Here is a 16,733-nt window from a genome sequence, read left to right on the forward strand (position 1 = left end):
AACATAATAAGTTTGGAGCATTTTGGAAATTGTCCATTGTTTGGACAATGCCCGAAGATTTCATTTGTAAAAAATCTAACTGGTGCACCCAGCGCTATCAGCATCTTTCCACCCCCCCCCCTCCTCTTGCTGCGCCTTTGAGCTGGTTAAACACAAAAGTAATATATTATATTAACTTTCTATTTTACTCAATTAAAGCTTAATATACATATACATACAACGATTATACATATACGATAATACACATATACATATAACGATTATATTTTTGGCCACCTATTTCAATGAAATGTTCCCACTGGCGTAAATTAGTATACCAAATGGCATACCGAATGCCAATCCGAATGGCAAACCGTTAGTATACCGGATTCTTGCCGAATTTTATAAACAGTGATCTAAAACCCGGTATAAGTTTATCGATTTTTTTTAATATGGTGGATAGTGTTGCATAGCAGTACCACATATTGATTGTTTTTTCGCTTTTTTTTAAAAAAAAATGCTTTATTATGACTGAATATATAAAATTTGAAGATATAATTAGCAAAAACGGTGATTCTAATTCTAAATCAGTACCAGAAGTCAATAATAAGGAAACTGCAAAAACAGACTCAACAAAAATGAAACTTCAGTGTTGTCGTTGTAGACCTGATTGGTTTGTAGTTGATGGTTTAGGAATTACTTGCTCCGGACTCACTTACATTTTAATACTATTTGGTGAATTTGTGGTGATAGGTGTTATACTTCTTCCTTTTTTCCCAGGATCACCCTGGAGTTATATCCATGCAATATTGTTTAGTTGCTGTGGCATTTTAGCAGGTTGTTCTCATCTAAGAGCTATGACTACAAACCCTGTACGTTTATTTTCCTCACTTTAAATTCCAATGAAATAAAGTTTAATTTTGTTTATGAAATTTTAGAAAATATATTTGAACTAGATTTAAATAATGTTGCATTAAATGTAAAAGTTTCCAAGGTAAATAAAAATTATTTTTTAATGTTTTTATGTTATTACAAAAATGAGTATTTCACTGACTTATCTTGAAAACTTTTAAATTATTATGTACTATAAGTTTTCTTAAAAAATTTTCAAATTTTTGAAAATATTCTCAAATTTAGTAAAAGCTTTTTTTAAATCAGTAAAAACAAAAACAGTTGAAGATTCTGAATAACACACCTTGTTAAATAATATTTGTAAAAATAATGGTTTTTTATCTTGTATTTTTTTATCTTTGTATTTTTTTATCTTTGTATTTTATTTTATGTTTAACACTTTCACCAATTTATTTCCAATCTTCAACTGTTTACTCATCTTAATATTTTAACACTTTATTCATCCCAGTTTACTCCTTTATATATCTCCCTTATCTCTTTTTTCATTATTTTGTTATTGCTTCTCTAGCTACTTTAACTATTTTTGCAAGTGTAGTTATTATACTTTTTAAAGTTGTTATAAAGTTCTGTCTAGAAGTATCACAACTTTGCATTATTTCTTTTTCATTATGGCTAGTATAACCATGTAATTGAATTATACAAAAAAAAAATTTAATGAATATTTTATTAATTTATGATGTATATAGGTAGCGATTTCAGAGCACAATGAAAAACATTTGATTTTTAACAAAAAAGACGTAATTTTCATGAACTTTACTCTTTTGTATCTTTTTTTATATTAAAGCACCTAAAGACAAAGCTGAATTGGTTGCTAAAAACTTTTGATCAATATCATCTCTTGATTCCACTAGGAATCTTCTTAACATTTATACATAAGTCTAAGTTCTTAAGGATTAAAAACTTAGGGACATTTAAAAAAAAAAAAAACTTTTTCTAAAAAAGTTCCCTGTGAAAAAAGCAAGTATAGCCTTTCCTCTATTCAAATTAAGCATTTGTTTATGTCTTCTTGAAGAACTATTACTTATGAATTTTTTTTAGAAATTATGTATATAATGTTTTTATTCCTTTGCGTATTGTTTGTTTTGATTTTTGCACTTGGTTTTTGATGTTTTTTTATTTCATTTTAATGTCATTTTATGCCAAATTTTCCATACTTAAGGACAAGGTGTTTTGTCAAAAATCAGTTTTTTCAGCACAAAAAATGCAATAACTTTGGATTCAATTAAGTTCTAAAGTTAAAAGACCCCTCATTTTTTAAGTCTTTTTAAGCTCTATACAACTATTTAATTATATATAACAATATATAGACAAAAAATAAGTCCTCTGGAATGACTAATATAGGGAAGAAAAAACTCTTTAGCCATAGTGAAAGAGAAGAAAAACTCATATTTAAAGCCCTCAGTTGTGGGTAAGGGTAATCTCCCTAGTGGTCGTCTCATAATAAAAATACTCAGTCCTGATCTACAAAACAGGTCAGGAAGGTGTCTGACTGTAAAAAATTGCTTTAACTCTTCCATAATGATGCTTACTTTTTTTAAATTTAAAAATTGATGTTAAAATGTAGGAAAAAAGTTCAAGCATTGTTTTGAAACAAGGCTACATAAGTTTTTCTTACAAGTTTTCTAAATAAGCATCAGATCAATTTGTCTCACTATTATGCTTATTATTTTTGTATTCCTGATACTGCTTTTCTTATAAATACTATTGTAAATTGTTTTTTATTAAAATAAAATAAAAGAATCAGCTGAATTTGTTTAAGTAGCATAATAAAAAATTGAATATCTACTAAGCAATATAAAGAACAAAAAAATCTAGTTTTTTTTTTTAAAACTTGATTGTCATATTGCTTGAATGTTTATTATAAATTGATTTTAGATTAGAATTTTTAAAAATCACGTTTGTCATAGGTGCATATGTGGCAAATAGTTAAACATGTTAACAAGCTACTTGACATTTTCTACGAACAAGAAATACTCCATTATAGGAGCTTAATGATAAAAAATTTTTAGCTAGAAAATTGAATCTTCTATTAAAACAATGCAAAAAACTTTATTACTAGAGGTTAAGCTCATTTTGTACATGTCAGAAACTTAAAACTTAACATTTTTATTGATTTTATTAAAATGTTTAAAAATGAGATTTTCTAATCATTTTCAAAAAATAAGTGTTTTTTGAGAATCGATATGAACAGTTTAAACTTAAACAACATGTTTTTATGACTAAGTTATTTTTTGGGGGGTTTAAACCTGCTTTTTGTTCACAAAATATATTGACAAGTAAGAAATTTTAGAGAAGCTTTGAAGATCTAACTCTAAGAAACAGGACTTTATAATGGATAAGTGATGGACTGTACAATGGATATAGATCCATTTGACATTCTGTATTTATTTACAGATTTTTTTCTTTCTAAAAACTCAGTTTTATTTAGTTTTTTTTACAATATTGATGAGTGATATAAAATCATTAAATCATCTTTGTATTATTGGTATTTTATCAAGAAATTTTAAATTAAATTTTTTACAAAAACATCTATGCTCAGGTGTCTATTTGAGCATAGATTTTTAGTGGTGATCTATTTGAGTATATAGACCACTAATGATTTGATCTATATTTGTCTGAGAGCTGGTAAGTAAATATATGTGTATATATGTTTTTTTTTACAGGGAACAATACCTAAAGGAAATTTTACAGATGAAAATGTGAAACATTTAGGATTAAAGTCTGGAGATGTGGTTGTTCGGTGCACACGGTGTGAATGTATCAAAACTGAGCGAGCACACCATTGTAGTACATGTCAACGTTGTATAAGAAAAATGGATCACCATTGTCCATGGTATTTAACATTTAAAAAAATAATTTATTTTAATATGTTAATCATAGAGAGGGAATGAAACTTATCTCTAGCTACCAAGGTTTATTATATATTGATATTATTTTGTTTGAAACTTTTCGTATGAAAATTTTCTTAAACTTTAATTTTTAATAAATTTATTAATCCAATAAAAATTTTGATTTTTTTTTCATAGGATTAATAATTGTGTTGGTGAATTCAATCAGAAGTATTTTGTTCTATTTACAGTTAGTGATATTTATAATCTATAAATAAAATCAATTTTTAGTTTCTTTTATTCTTATCAGAAGTACAATTGTTAATAAATATTTCAGTTCTACATTATGACATTGTCTGCATACTCAATGGCGCTAGCAATTCATTATGTTTTAAGATGTTCTGATAATGATTGGAAAGGTAAGTTTTGTAAATACTATATTTAATTTTTTTTTTTACAAAATTAATGAAAAATGTACAGATTGTATAAAAGCAGTTCTTTGTTGTTGTAAATTAAGTAAAGTTCACATTTTAACATAATTTGTTATATTATTTTTTTAAATTTAAAGTTTTTATATTTATGGAGGACATATTTTTATATTTATAGAAGACAAACCTTTTGTTGTTATTTTATAATTATTATATTTTATCATTTTAAAGATTAAAGATGTTATTTTTAAATTTTTGTATTTTAACAGTTTAAATAAGTAGTATTTCTAAAAATGTCAAACTATTCATTGCTTTCTTAAAAAGTTGTGTAAATTTATTTATGACTTATTGGTCAGCAATTGTTATCATGGCATTTTTATATTGTTTTAAAAATAATATAGATCATACAGACCTTCTTGAGTAACATTTTAGAAAAAGACAGTTGTCTTTTATATATATATATATATATATATATATATATATATATATATATATATATATATATATATATATATATATATATATATATATATATATATACAGGGGCTATTCTAGCAAAATAATTTGGGCAGCTGTAACCCCTGTACTGGCGAAATTTGCTGGAAATATTAAGGTCCTCAATTTCGAATCGATACCCTAATGCTGGAAATATATAAGGTCCTTAATTTCAAATCGATACCCAAATAGGGTCGGCGCTGTCGAAAGTGGTCTAGAATAACCCCTGATATATATATATATATATATATTTACACACAGTAGACAACCAGTTGAATTTGGGACCGGTTGAAAACAACACAGTGGATGACCAGTTGAAGTTTAGACTTTCTCTCTGGAATCTGGGATTGATGCATTAATTCAGGACAATTGGCATACCACTGATAGGTGAAAAAGTAAACGCAAGTGTTGGAACTATCCATAATATTATTTACAACAAGCTGCAGTACAGGAAAGCCTTTGCATGATGGGTGCCCATACAACTCACAGATGCTCACAAAGAAACCTGACTTCAAAGCAGTCAACAGTTAAAAGATTAATATTTGACTAAAAAAGAATATTTTTTTAAAAAAATTGTTACGTATGATGAAACATGGATCCACTGCTATGAACCAGAGTCAAAATGACAGAGCCTTGAGTAGAAGCATACAACTTCTCCCGCCCGGAACAAATTCAGTACCCAGCCATTGGCTGGATAAGTCATGCTTACAGTATTCTGAGATTTTCAGGAACCAATTTATTGCGATTTTCTTGAAGGCCAAAGAACAATCAACAGCCAGTACTACAGTGACATGCTGGAAAATAAGGTAAGACCTGCCCTTTTTGAACAAAACTAAACTTGATTGAAGACGTGATTTTACTTCATGACAATGTCCATCCGCATACAGCACAGCTGACAAAAGAAAGACTTCAAAAACTGGGGTGTTCTTCCACATCCCCTATAGCCCCAACCTCACCTCATCAAATTTTCATCTGTTTAGACTCTTTAAAGAGGGTCTATGAGGGAAACATTTTTAATGCAATGAAGAGGTCACAAATCAGGTGCAAAAGTGGCTTTGAGATCAACTCAAAGAATTTTATGCCATGGGTATTTACAAATTAGCAGAAAGATGGGACAAGTGTAAAAGAGTTGCTGGGAGACTATGTTGAAAATTGATGAAATTTTTGTACTGATTGAATAAATCATTTTTGAGTAATAGTAATTGTCTCGTTAATTATTGAATGACCCTCGACAATTATTTTTGTCTAAAATATCTTGAATTTGCCTCTATGAGTTATTAATAAATTATCAACATCTTACTTTTTATTTTATTTTTTAACTCTTTACTAACTCTTATCACTTAATTAAGCAGCTTTATCATAATGATCATGGCTCCCATTACTTTACCATTGCAAGAGTCATTATTATTTGGAAAAAATCAAATATTTTAGATTTAATAATTAAAAATAACAATGCTAAAAAAATTAGGTGTTTTTATTTTAGTAATTTACCAATATAAAATGGTTTTAATAAAATATAAAATGATTTTAATAAAATGCAAACATAAAAGGCTTTGTTGTATTCCTAATTTATCAAAGTTTTGAAAATTTTTTAACACAAAAAAAAAGAAAATTAAATTCTTAAATGTTCTTGTTTATTTAAATGAAAGTAATTTTTGTAATCATTTTTTCTAACATTATTGTTTTTGATTTTAGGGTGCACAATTTTTTCACCTCCTACCACGATTATTTTTATTGTGTTCCTTCTTTTTGAGGGATTATTGTTTGGTCTTTTCACCATGATTATGTTTTGTACACAATTAAATTCTGTGATACATGATGAGACTGTAAGGTTTTCAATTATTTCTTTAATAACATAATATGCAATAATAACCAAATAACCATCTTTTTTAATATCATAATATGCATTTTGTGTTTTCAATCTAAATTCAAATCTAAACATTTAAAAACAAAGTTAGAAGAATCTCTTAACAGAATGTTTTTGTGTAATTTATGTGACTATTAAAGTATGTATTAAATATCTAATTTAACGTAGCGGTTTTGTGATTTTAGGGAATTGAGCATCTAAAAAAAGAAGCACGAGTTAAACAAGGAAACTGGTAATTTTTTAAAGTATTTGAGGTCAGCAAAAAATTGCCATCCTGGTTTCTATGTTTTATGCTGACCTCTAACAGTTTGAAGTCAGTATATATATATATATATATATATATATATATATATATATATATATATATATGTATACTGATTTGGCCGATGCCGATAGGTACAGGCCGATGCCGATGCATTGGCATCGGCCCTGAAACTGGATATGATAAAAATATACACGTGAATGGAAATGCCACATTCCATTTATGTGACGATGAAAGCAACATTTTGAAATTGTTATTGTTGAAGTTTATTTTCCATTTATTTTTTTATTGTTCTCTTGACAATTAGAGCAATTACTTCAATTGAAAAGCTTGTTTTATAAATATTAACTTTCGTCATTTTGTTCGAATTAGAACGATTTTGTTTTTTATAAAGAATGAATGGAAGATTTTAATGCCTTAACTTCTAATAATTGGCAAGTTTTTAGCAAATGTTTTTACTAAGTTAAAATATAAAACAATACTTATTTTAAATGTTTATCTATTAAACCTTGTTAAAGCAATTTTCTCTTCCAGTTCCCATTTATTCAAAGTATTGTTTCAATTAAACTTTTATTTCTCTCATCTAAAAAAGGAAGAAACAACGCAAAAAAAAAAAATTTTATACAACGTTATTTATTCAATTCAATTCAAGTTTAACTTTTCTTTCTCTTTTGTTCTACTCTTTTATAAAAATAGTGCGCGATGAGATAAAAACTTTTCTTTCTTAACGTAGAATTAAATTTAGAGATATTATTAAATTAGAATTAAAGAAACAATGAGTAAAGCAAAGAAAAGTCCAATCTGGGACTATTTTGATATTGATGAAAATAATCGCTCAAAAGCAATTTGAAAATTTTGCAAATTGAAAATATCAAGAGGAACATCTGGCAAAAAAATGACAACATCTAATTTAAGAGGGCATATGAAAGCAAAACATATAAAAGTTTTCCAGAAAGTAGAAGATCTAAAATGTTTCAAAAAAATTAACACAGAAAAAAAAAATGTTATTCTATCTACTTCAACCAGTAAAGAGAATGATAATAACAAAGTATCCGTTAGCAACAGTGTTACAGTTATTCTAGATCAAAAACATCAATTTAAGCTTGAGGAAACTATTAATAAGCATAGGAAGTGGACTTCAAGTGAACAAAGAGCTCAATAAATAACTATGCTTATTGGAGAAATGATATGTGTAGACATTCAGCCGTATTCTTTAGTTACAGATCAAGGATTTAAAAAACTAATTATGCATCTTGAACCAAGGTATACCATGCCCTCTAGAAAACATATGGCTGAAAGTTGTGTAATCCACACTCTTCAGCTTTGTATAACCGATAAGCTTTTCAAACAGCAAACAATTGTAAATGATCTTATAACTAAGTCTAGAAAAATTGTCACACACTTTCATCATTCTTCATCTTCCATGGATATGCTACATGAAATTTAACAACAGCTAAAGTTACCCCAACATTCACTTATACAAGATGTAGTAACAAGATGGAACTCGACATTTTACATGCTAGAAAGACTAGTTGAACAAAAAACTTCACTAACATTATTTTTTATTAGAAATCAAAAGCGTAATGCCTCTAATCTTAATGAAGACCAATGGTTATTAGCTGAGACGCTTATCTTAGTTTTAAAGCATTTTGAGGTGGCTACACTAGAGATGAGTGAAAATAGGGCATCAGTGTCTCCAATTATTCCATTTATAGTTTCAATGGAAGCGTACCAAGCCTATGCTTCAGAAAATGCAGGTGAAATAAAAACTATAATAGAAGAGTTGAAAAAAGATTTTATCTCAAGGTTTTCCAGCTATAAATATAACAAAAACTTGAACATGTCTACAGTTTTAGATCCAAGATTCAAACTTAGTTATGCCATATCAGATGAGGAGAAAGACACAATAAAATCAAATATTCAAGAGAAATACATGAACCTAAATAAAACTGATATTACAGATTGCTTTTTAACTACCGACAACTTAACTCAATCAGATAATGAAACAAACACTTCATCTGAATCAACCCAAGAACCTAGCTCTCCACTCAAAAAATTAAAAAATGGCAGAAAACATGTACAATTTCTATTAAGTTTCAAAAGCACCTCTTGACACTGAATTAACAAAATCAATATAAGTAAAGAACTGTAAAAAACTTTCAACAGAGGCACAAATTTATTTAGAGTAAAAGGAAAAAATGTAAGTTAAAATGATTTTTTAAAATAAGAACTTGGATAACTTTTTGTTCTTTTCTAATTTATAATAAATAAAACTAAATTCTAAATTATCATAAACAAATAAAAATTGAAAAATAAAATGAAATAAAATAATATTACTAATATTCATTAATATTTAACAACTTTTAATAATAAAAATTCGTACTTTACATTTTAGTTTAGTTTTTATATTTTTTGTTTACTTACTTTTCTTTTAGAACTGATGAAATAAACTTTTACTTATCACTGCCTAATCTGCATCAAAAAGAATGTCCATATAAATGGTGGGGAAATTACAAAAATACATGTATAAAGAAACACTCTAGTAGCAATAATATTTTAGACCTCTCATACCTTGCCAAAAAATATTTAGGAGCTTTGCCTTCTTTTGTGTTCAGTGAAAGATTGTTTAGTACTGGGGGAAATATTTATGAATCGACACGGTCCCGACTAACTGCAGAACATGGAGAAAATCTAGCTTTTGTGCATGCAAATTGGAAATTTTTTGGAGAAACAGAAACAAAAAAATAGATTCACAGTTTTATATAACATATTTTATTACTTTTCATAACATAATAAAAATTTATATTTATTTTTAACATGACGCAAGTTGGTCTATTATGTTTTAAATATGTTATACTTTATGTTTATATTTTTTAAATGTGCATTTCTTGATTTTAAACTTCTTTGTAGAGTTTTGGATCCATAAGTTATATAATTAATGTACTAAATTATAAGAAAACTCTAAAAAAGTAGAGAGCCCTGTTAAAAGCACTCAAAAATTTTTAGTTTAGTTTAGTGGTTGCATATATGCCTATATAATAACTTATTATTAATAAGTTAGGCTTATACATTGTATTTATGTTTATGGCGTAATTCTATGTTTGGATATAATATAGAAACACTGAATCAAAAATAAAATTTCAAAACAATCGGCATCGGCCGATGGTTATCAAGGCCGATGCCGACGCATCGGCTAAATGGTCGATGCATCGGCAGGCCGATAATTAAGAAAGTGTTATAATTGAAAAATGTTGAATAGGTTCATTTTGTTTAGTTGGTTTTATTAAGTGAAACCAGGTACAAGCTACCCATATATTCCAAGTATATTTTCACTGCAGTCTCTTAAATATTTTAAATGCCTAATAGATTGTTTGTAGTTAAATGATTGTCTTATCAGTGAAAAAATGATTTATTGAGAAATATAATTTACAAATGTATTACTCACTAAATAACACTAAAAATCATGACATTAGCTTAACTGAGGGTAAATAGAAAAACAATGTCAACTACGAATATTAAAAAAAAAACTATGGGAAATTTTATGAAAATTGAATAATTCATTTTTGGCATTAAATTTGGCATTTATAAATAAAACAATTTAAAAAATTTTAAAAATCTTAAAAATAAATAACTGTTCATCATTTTGTACAAAATAAGAGAAGCATAACACAAAGCTGTACAAATAACAAATGTTTATATAATGTTTAACCATTCTAAATTGAAAAAAATTTTTTTTTAATGCTTAACACCCTAGTCCCAAATGATTCATTAAAAAGGTTTATTTACAGTGTCTGATAATTGACATTTATTGTTGATTCTCCTCTTCTAAGGAGTTTGTTGTTGCATATTGCCAGATAAAATAAAACATTGTTTTATTGTACTTTACTGCCAAATTTTATCTAAAAATGTGTTATAACATATTCTTCTGTCTTTTCTCTATTTTTTAGTATAAATATACTAAAAAGTGGAATCATTTTTTTTTTTTTTACTAATAAAGAAAAAATGTAAAAGTTAATGTTAGTTATTGTTTTTTTTAGGAAAGATCGCTTAAAAGATATGTTTGGAGGAGATTTTGGAATTACTTGGTTTTCGCCATTTTCTTCATTACCTCATCATCGTAAAAAACATGAATTCTATGATGTCTGATCCACTGTTATCTTGTATACTTGTTTCTCTACTGAGTTCATTTTAAAGTTTATTTAGAAAAAGTTTTGTTTCTAAATAGATTACTAGTTTATTTGATAGCCTTATTCATTCGTTTTTAATTTGGATAAAGCATAAGAAAGAAATGTTGCTTGACACAGTCATAATTTTAAAAGAAACTATTTTGTAACATTTTTGAATTTAAAGCAGCACGTTCTTTTATAGATTTAAAGTTTTTAATTCAATAATTTAATTTTGTATATCATGAAAATTAAGTTCTGATTAGGAATAAAGTTAGTTTGGGCTCAACCTTTTTTTAAACACCTACTGTTGTTATTTTTTTAACCCCCCCCCGTTGTTTTTTGTGTTTTTTTTTTTTTTTTTTTTTTTTTTTTTTTTGTATCATGATTTATGTTCTTATTTTGCTATTTTTAATCAAATAGATTTTGATTTCTTTTCTATTTTATGGAAGTTTCCTGATCTTAATATTTTTATTTTCACTGTATTTGTTTATGAAGAAGAAACATTTAACATTTGTAGTGTACATTTTCATAAATTTTTGTAAATATGTTTAGTAATTTTCAAAGTTATGTTTTAAAACTTATTTTTTTTTTGTTTTTGCAGTTTGTGTAAAACTAATATTCAATTCATTATATTGTATTATATTTATTTAGTATTGAATTAGTAAATATAAACTTTTATCATTTTTTTGATTGATGGTCTTGTAACAATTTAATTATAAAAACCACATTGTCTCAGTCAGGTTTGTTACATTGTGTGTCAGTTTGATTGAACTAAGTGATTCATCATATAACTGAAAAAAACGTTTAAGAAATCATTTCCCTTAAGGTTGCCTATATATCTTTATTAGTTTCTTTATACGGATACTTGGACTATTTATAGCAGATTTTGGGGTTGCTATGATTTTTTAGATATGTTGTTATATTGTCTGATATGCTTTTTCCAGCCACCAATTTTAAATTTTTTTTTTTTTTTTCATTAAAAAAAGTTTTTGTTTTTTTTACATTACAGTTTCAAAATTGGTTGATTAGTAAGTAGAAAGTCAGTCTATAATAAAACCAGTGACTTAATTTATAGTTTAAATTTTATTGTATTTTAATCTTTATTTAATTTGAAGTCTTATCAGCCTCAATTTGAAGGCTCATTAGCAAGCCAACCAAAACACTGTTCACTGCTCACATATTTGTGAGGGGAGCTTTCGGAGGCTTTTTTTTCATTACTTTAGAAGAAAAAACAAAAGGTGTAGAAGAGTATGAGATCATTGAGACAATACTAACAATCTGGGGAAAAGGTAGGATTGCAATTTGCAACAATGATGAAAAAAATGCAAGAAAACTTATAATGAATACTTTAGAAGAAAGCTGATCTTGTAGAACTTTAACTTGTCAACAAAAGATACAGTCAACAAAAGATAAGTTAACTTGTCAACAAAAGATACAAAAAACATAAAGATGAAACATTTATAATAATGCAACAAGAAGATTCATCAAACTACAAATGGTTGAGATTTATCTATCTTTAGAAACTAAAGTAACCTCCAAAAGTTTAAATAAAACTTAGGTTAATCAAAGTAAAAATAAATATATATATAATATATATATATATATATATATATATATATATATATATATATATATATATATATATATATATATATATATATATATATACATATACATATATATATATATATATATATATATATATATATATATATATATATATATATATATATATATATATATATATATATATATATATATATATATATATATATATATATATATATATATATATATATATATATATATTATCCTCCTCATTTGTTTTTGGTGACCATGGATATTAGACCATTAGAAACCATTGTCTTTTTATGTAACACAGTGCACAGCCAAATTCTTCAATCTTATTCTAACAATTGGCAAAATAAAGAGAAAATCATTTTTAGTGAAGAAACCAGATGTGTTGAAAACCAATCTAGTTTACCTTAAAATGTAATATAAAGTTTGTCAAAAGAGTGTGCAGAAAAAAGCGTTCTTATCACAACATTCAACTTTACCATTATGACGTGTAGATCTGCACAGAAAAAATTTTCCAACTGCATCAAAAGTAGTACTATCAAAGATGATTCAATAAACTGTTCTAAACTGAAATACTGATAACAAGTATATTTGGATGCAGATTGTGTTTTGATTATTTTATGGAAGAGAATGAGCTTGACATAAAAAATTGTCATGGTCAAGGCTATGACAATGGTGCTAATATGGCAGGTATTTACAATGGAGTTCAAGTTTTGATTTAATAAGCCACAAGCAATTTTCATTCCTTGCTCTGCTCACAGTTTAAACTCATGTGCAGTACACTTTTGCTCTTATGTCTAGGGTAGGAATGAGGGGGGGGGGGTATAATTACTATAATTATAAAATTGTATAATTACTAAAATTGTTAAACTACGATATTTTTGTTTTTATATAATAATGTTAAAAATGATAGCAACCAAATATTATCAGATTTGCTTCAAATTTAGTCATAAAATCATTAACATCATATGAAACATAAGGGACCTTTAAGAGTGCATTAAGGTTTTACTTTAAAATTTTAAAAGTAAGCATATACATTTTCTAATGTTTGATGATGCTTTTAATAGATTTAGTATATAATTTACTAGATTTAGATTTAGTTAACATTAACATTTTTTTTATATTGATTTTTAGATAAATAGTTATAATATTGTTTAAGTGTCAATCCATCATTTTTGGCAATAGAAGTCTTCATAGAAGCATAAAATTTTCAGTTAAAAATTCTTGTGTTGATAGAACATGGTTCTCAGTTTACAATAGAAGAATCTTTTTCTCAAATTACAAATATATACAAGATGAACTCTCAAAATACAGTAATTATTAAATATAGTACTCTTGCGTGCTTAATACAAGAGAGAGAGGGGGGGGGTATTTGGTAATAATAAGGGTGGGTGGGAATTTTAGTCAAGGTCTAATAAAGAGTGAGCTTTTTACAAAACACAAATAAAAAAATTAAATTCTAGTGGCTTGCAGTGAAATGCACATTTTTTGACAGGTATTTCATCACAATTTCAATAGGATTTAATATGCTTATACAAGTTTTATATTATGGTGAGAAACCTAATTTTTGACTTAAGATTTACTAGATTATTTTATAGGATGACAATTTTTAAAGCCTGATTACACTGAAAGTTTTTATTCTTATCAGTGACTGATATATTTATTTTCTGATTTTTTTTTTTTAGTTTTGAGATGTTGTTTTTTTGTTGATAACAAGTAAAAATTAATAAAATATTCGAAAATTTATAAACATCTCTTCTCGTTTATTAGGCACCTAAGAGTACATTACATATATTGTATGGCTCATGTATACACAAGAGTCAGTTATGTAAAGTTTAGAGAAATTCAGTATAACTTCATATTGCTTAGCTAAGTACAATATTATTATTAAAAGTTTTTTTTATGGGGCACCTATATCCTTATATCGTAGTCGAAAGAGACTTATTTAAAAAAAAGTCTTGTTCAATAACATTCGAGCGACATCAACAATAACAAGCGAGATCAATAACAATAAGCGACATTTTAATGTCTTCTAAAAGTTAAAACAATTAAAATAATGCAGAAGTACATTAAGTTATTTTTTTTTTTTTATATTATTTTAAAACATGCAAGGTGTGTTACTACATTGACTGACAAATAGGTAAATCATGCGAGGAGTGTTACTTTTTTACCGAAAATCGTGTGGATTGTTGCTGCATTGACTATCTTATAGCTTGCTGCTACACGTGAGTGCTGTTACATTGACTATCTTTTAGTCTGCTGCTACTAGGTAATGCTGCTACATTGATTATCTTATAGCCTGCTGCTACAAGGAAGTGCCACTACATCGACAGGTTTTGGTTTGGGCATACAATCTATCATTTTATAAAAAAAAAATTTATTCAAATTTTCAAACTTTTTCATGCATTGTAGGTAATTGTCAGCCATAAAATAAAATAAAAAAATTGAAAAAACCCATTTAATAAAATTACAAATACAACAGAACAAGTTCTGACATCTCTACAGCAACCTAAGAACTAATGAAAGAAAGATATAATAATGAAAAATGTAGTAATAAAAATAAATAAATAATGGTTGTCTAATTAAGTGTCATAGGAGGACAACAAAAAGTTATTTTTGTGTCGGAACATAGCGACCATTTTTGTTAGCTTGTTACTCAGAGCCTACTTTGTTAAGTAACTTAGTGCCTTTGCAAAATAAGATTTCAAATTTTTCATGTAAGCAAAAATTACAAATCTTTGAAACTGGGTTGTTTAGCATGCAGTGATATATATGTCTGTGTGTGTGTGTATGTGTATATGGTAGTGTATGTGTATATACATGTGTGTATATGTATATATATATATATATATATATATACATACACATACATATACATATATATACATATGTGTGTGTGTGTGTGTGTGTATATGGTTGTGTATGTGTATATACATGTGTGTATATGTATATATATATATTTATACATATATATATATATATATATATATATATATATATATATACATATATATATATATATATATATATATATATATATATATATATATATATATATATATATATAATTTTGATTATATATTAATATACATTAAATCATAACATAAAATGTAAAAAATAATTATAATATGGTCAACTCAATAATCAAAAAATATTAGGTAAAAACCTATTCTAAGTATTCTATATTCTATTATGCTCTTTCTATTATTTCTTTCTATTATGCTTTTTCTTATTCTATTATGTTTTCCTTTTCTAATATGCATTCTCTTGACTCTTGAATGGAAATATATATATATATATATATATATATATATATATATATATATATAAATATATATATATATATATGTATATATATATATATATATAAAAATTATAAATTATGTTAGTGTATTCTACAAATAGAATGCTCAATATTCTAAAAGAACAGAGCAATAATAAATAGTTCATCAGGAAGCTTCCTGATGAACCTACTGATGGTGAAACACAGTGTTGAAGTAATCAAAAATTAGATAAGTGTTTTTACTAATTTATATGTATATTTATATATATATACATATATATATATATACATAGATGTATATACATATATATACATACATGTATATACATATATGTATGTATGTATGTATGTATGTATGTATGTATGTATGTATGTATGTATGTATGTATGTATGTATGTATGTATATGCTTAGGATTGATTGATGGTTCGGCCCATTATTCTTTGTTTTTTCTTCTTTTTCTGAGAAATTAATGCGTACATTTTTAGAATGAGAATGCAAAAATATTAGAAAATTGCAATATATATGAGAGTGCAAAAATTGTGTTAGAAAATTGAGATATTGTGATATATACTCTTGCTTAGTCATTTTTAATTTTTACTATAAAATGTCAATTTTATGTCTTTTTAAGAAAAAAAAATTAAATCAGGTAAAGTTTAAAAACTTTAGAAAGTGATTTTTTTTTTTAATTGATAGATTGCCTGCCCAAACCAAAACCTTCAGTCCATGCAGCAGCACCTACTCATATGTTCTACCTATTTGTCAGTTGATGTAGCAGCACTCCTCGTATGTTTTAACTATTTGTCAGTCAATGTATGTAAAAAATAAAAAAATAAAACATTCAGAATATTTTTATTTTCATTAAAAAAAAAATATTTGGTCTATTAATTTGTGGTTTTTTAAAAAACAATAAAATTTAATTAGCTTTCTTAATTA

General features: G+C 26.1%; 2 protein-coding genes across 5 annotated transcripts in view; both read left to right on the forward strand.

Annotated features, from left to right (window-relative positions):
- Positions 1 to 411: 411 nt before the first annotated feature.
- On the forward strand, positions 412 to 11,060 carry LOC136072069 (palmitoyltransferase ZDHHC3-like). The gene is made up of 7 exons (XM_065820193.1): positions 412 to 851; positions 3,555 to 3,724; positions 3,918 to 3,969; positions 4,057 to 4,138; positions 6,338 to 6,468; positions 6,695 to 6,741; positions 10,809 to 11,060. The coding sequence occupies exons 1-7, from the start codon at positions 507 to 509 to the stop codon at positions 10,915 to 10,917; spliced, it is 936 nt and encodes a 311-aa protein (XP_065676265.1). The 5' UTR covers positions 412 to 506; the 3' UTR covers positions 10,918 to 11,060.
- Positions 11,061 to 13,646: 2,586 nt separating this feature from the next.
- The window catches only part of LOC136092298 (uncharacterized), a 52,673-nt gene continuing 49,586 nt past the window's right edge, over positions 13,647 to 16,733 (forward strand). For all 4 annotated transcript variants that reach the window (XM_065820194.1, XM_065820196.1, XM_065820195.1 and 1 more), the window contains exon 1: positions 13,647 to 13,828. In XM_065820194.1, the coding sequence (XP_065676266.1) occupies positions 13,811 to 13,828 (18 nt within the window). In that variant the 5' untranslated portion in view covers positions 13,647 to 13,810. The remainder of the gene's footprint in view (positions 13,829 to 16,733) is intronic.

This window comes from Hydra vulgaris, chromosome 15, assembly GCF_038396675.1.
Source record: "Hydra vulgaris chromosome 15, alternate assembly HydraT2T_AEP".
NCBI lineage: Eukaryota > Metazoa > Cnidaria > Hydrozoa > Anthoathecata > Hydridae > Hydra > Hydra vulgaris.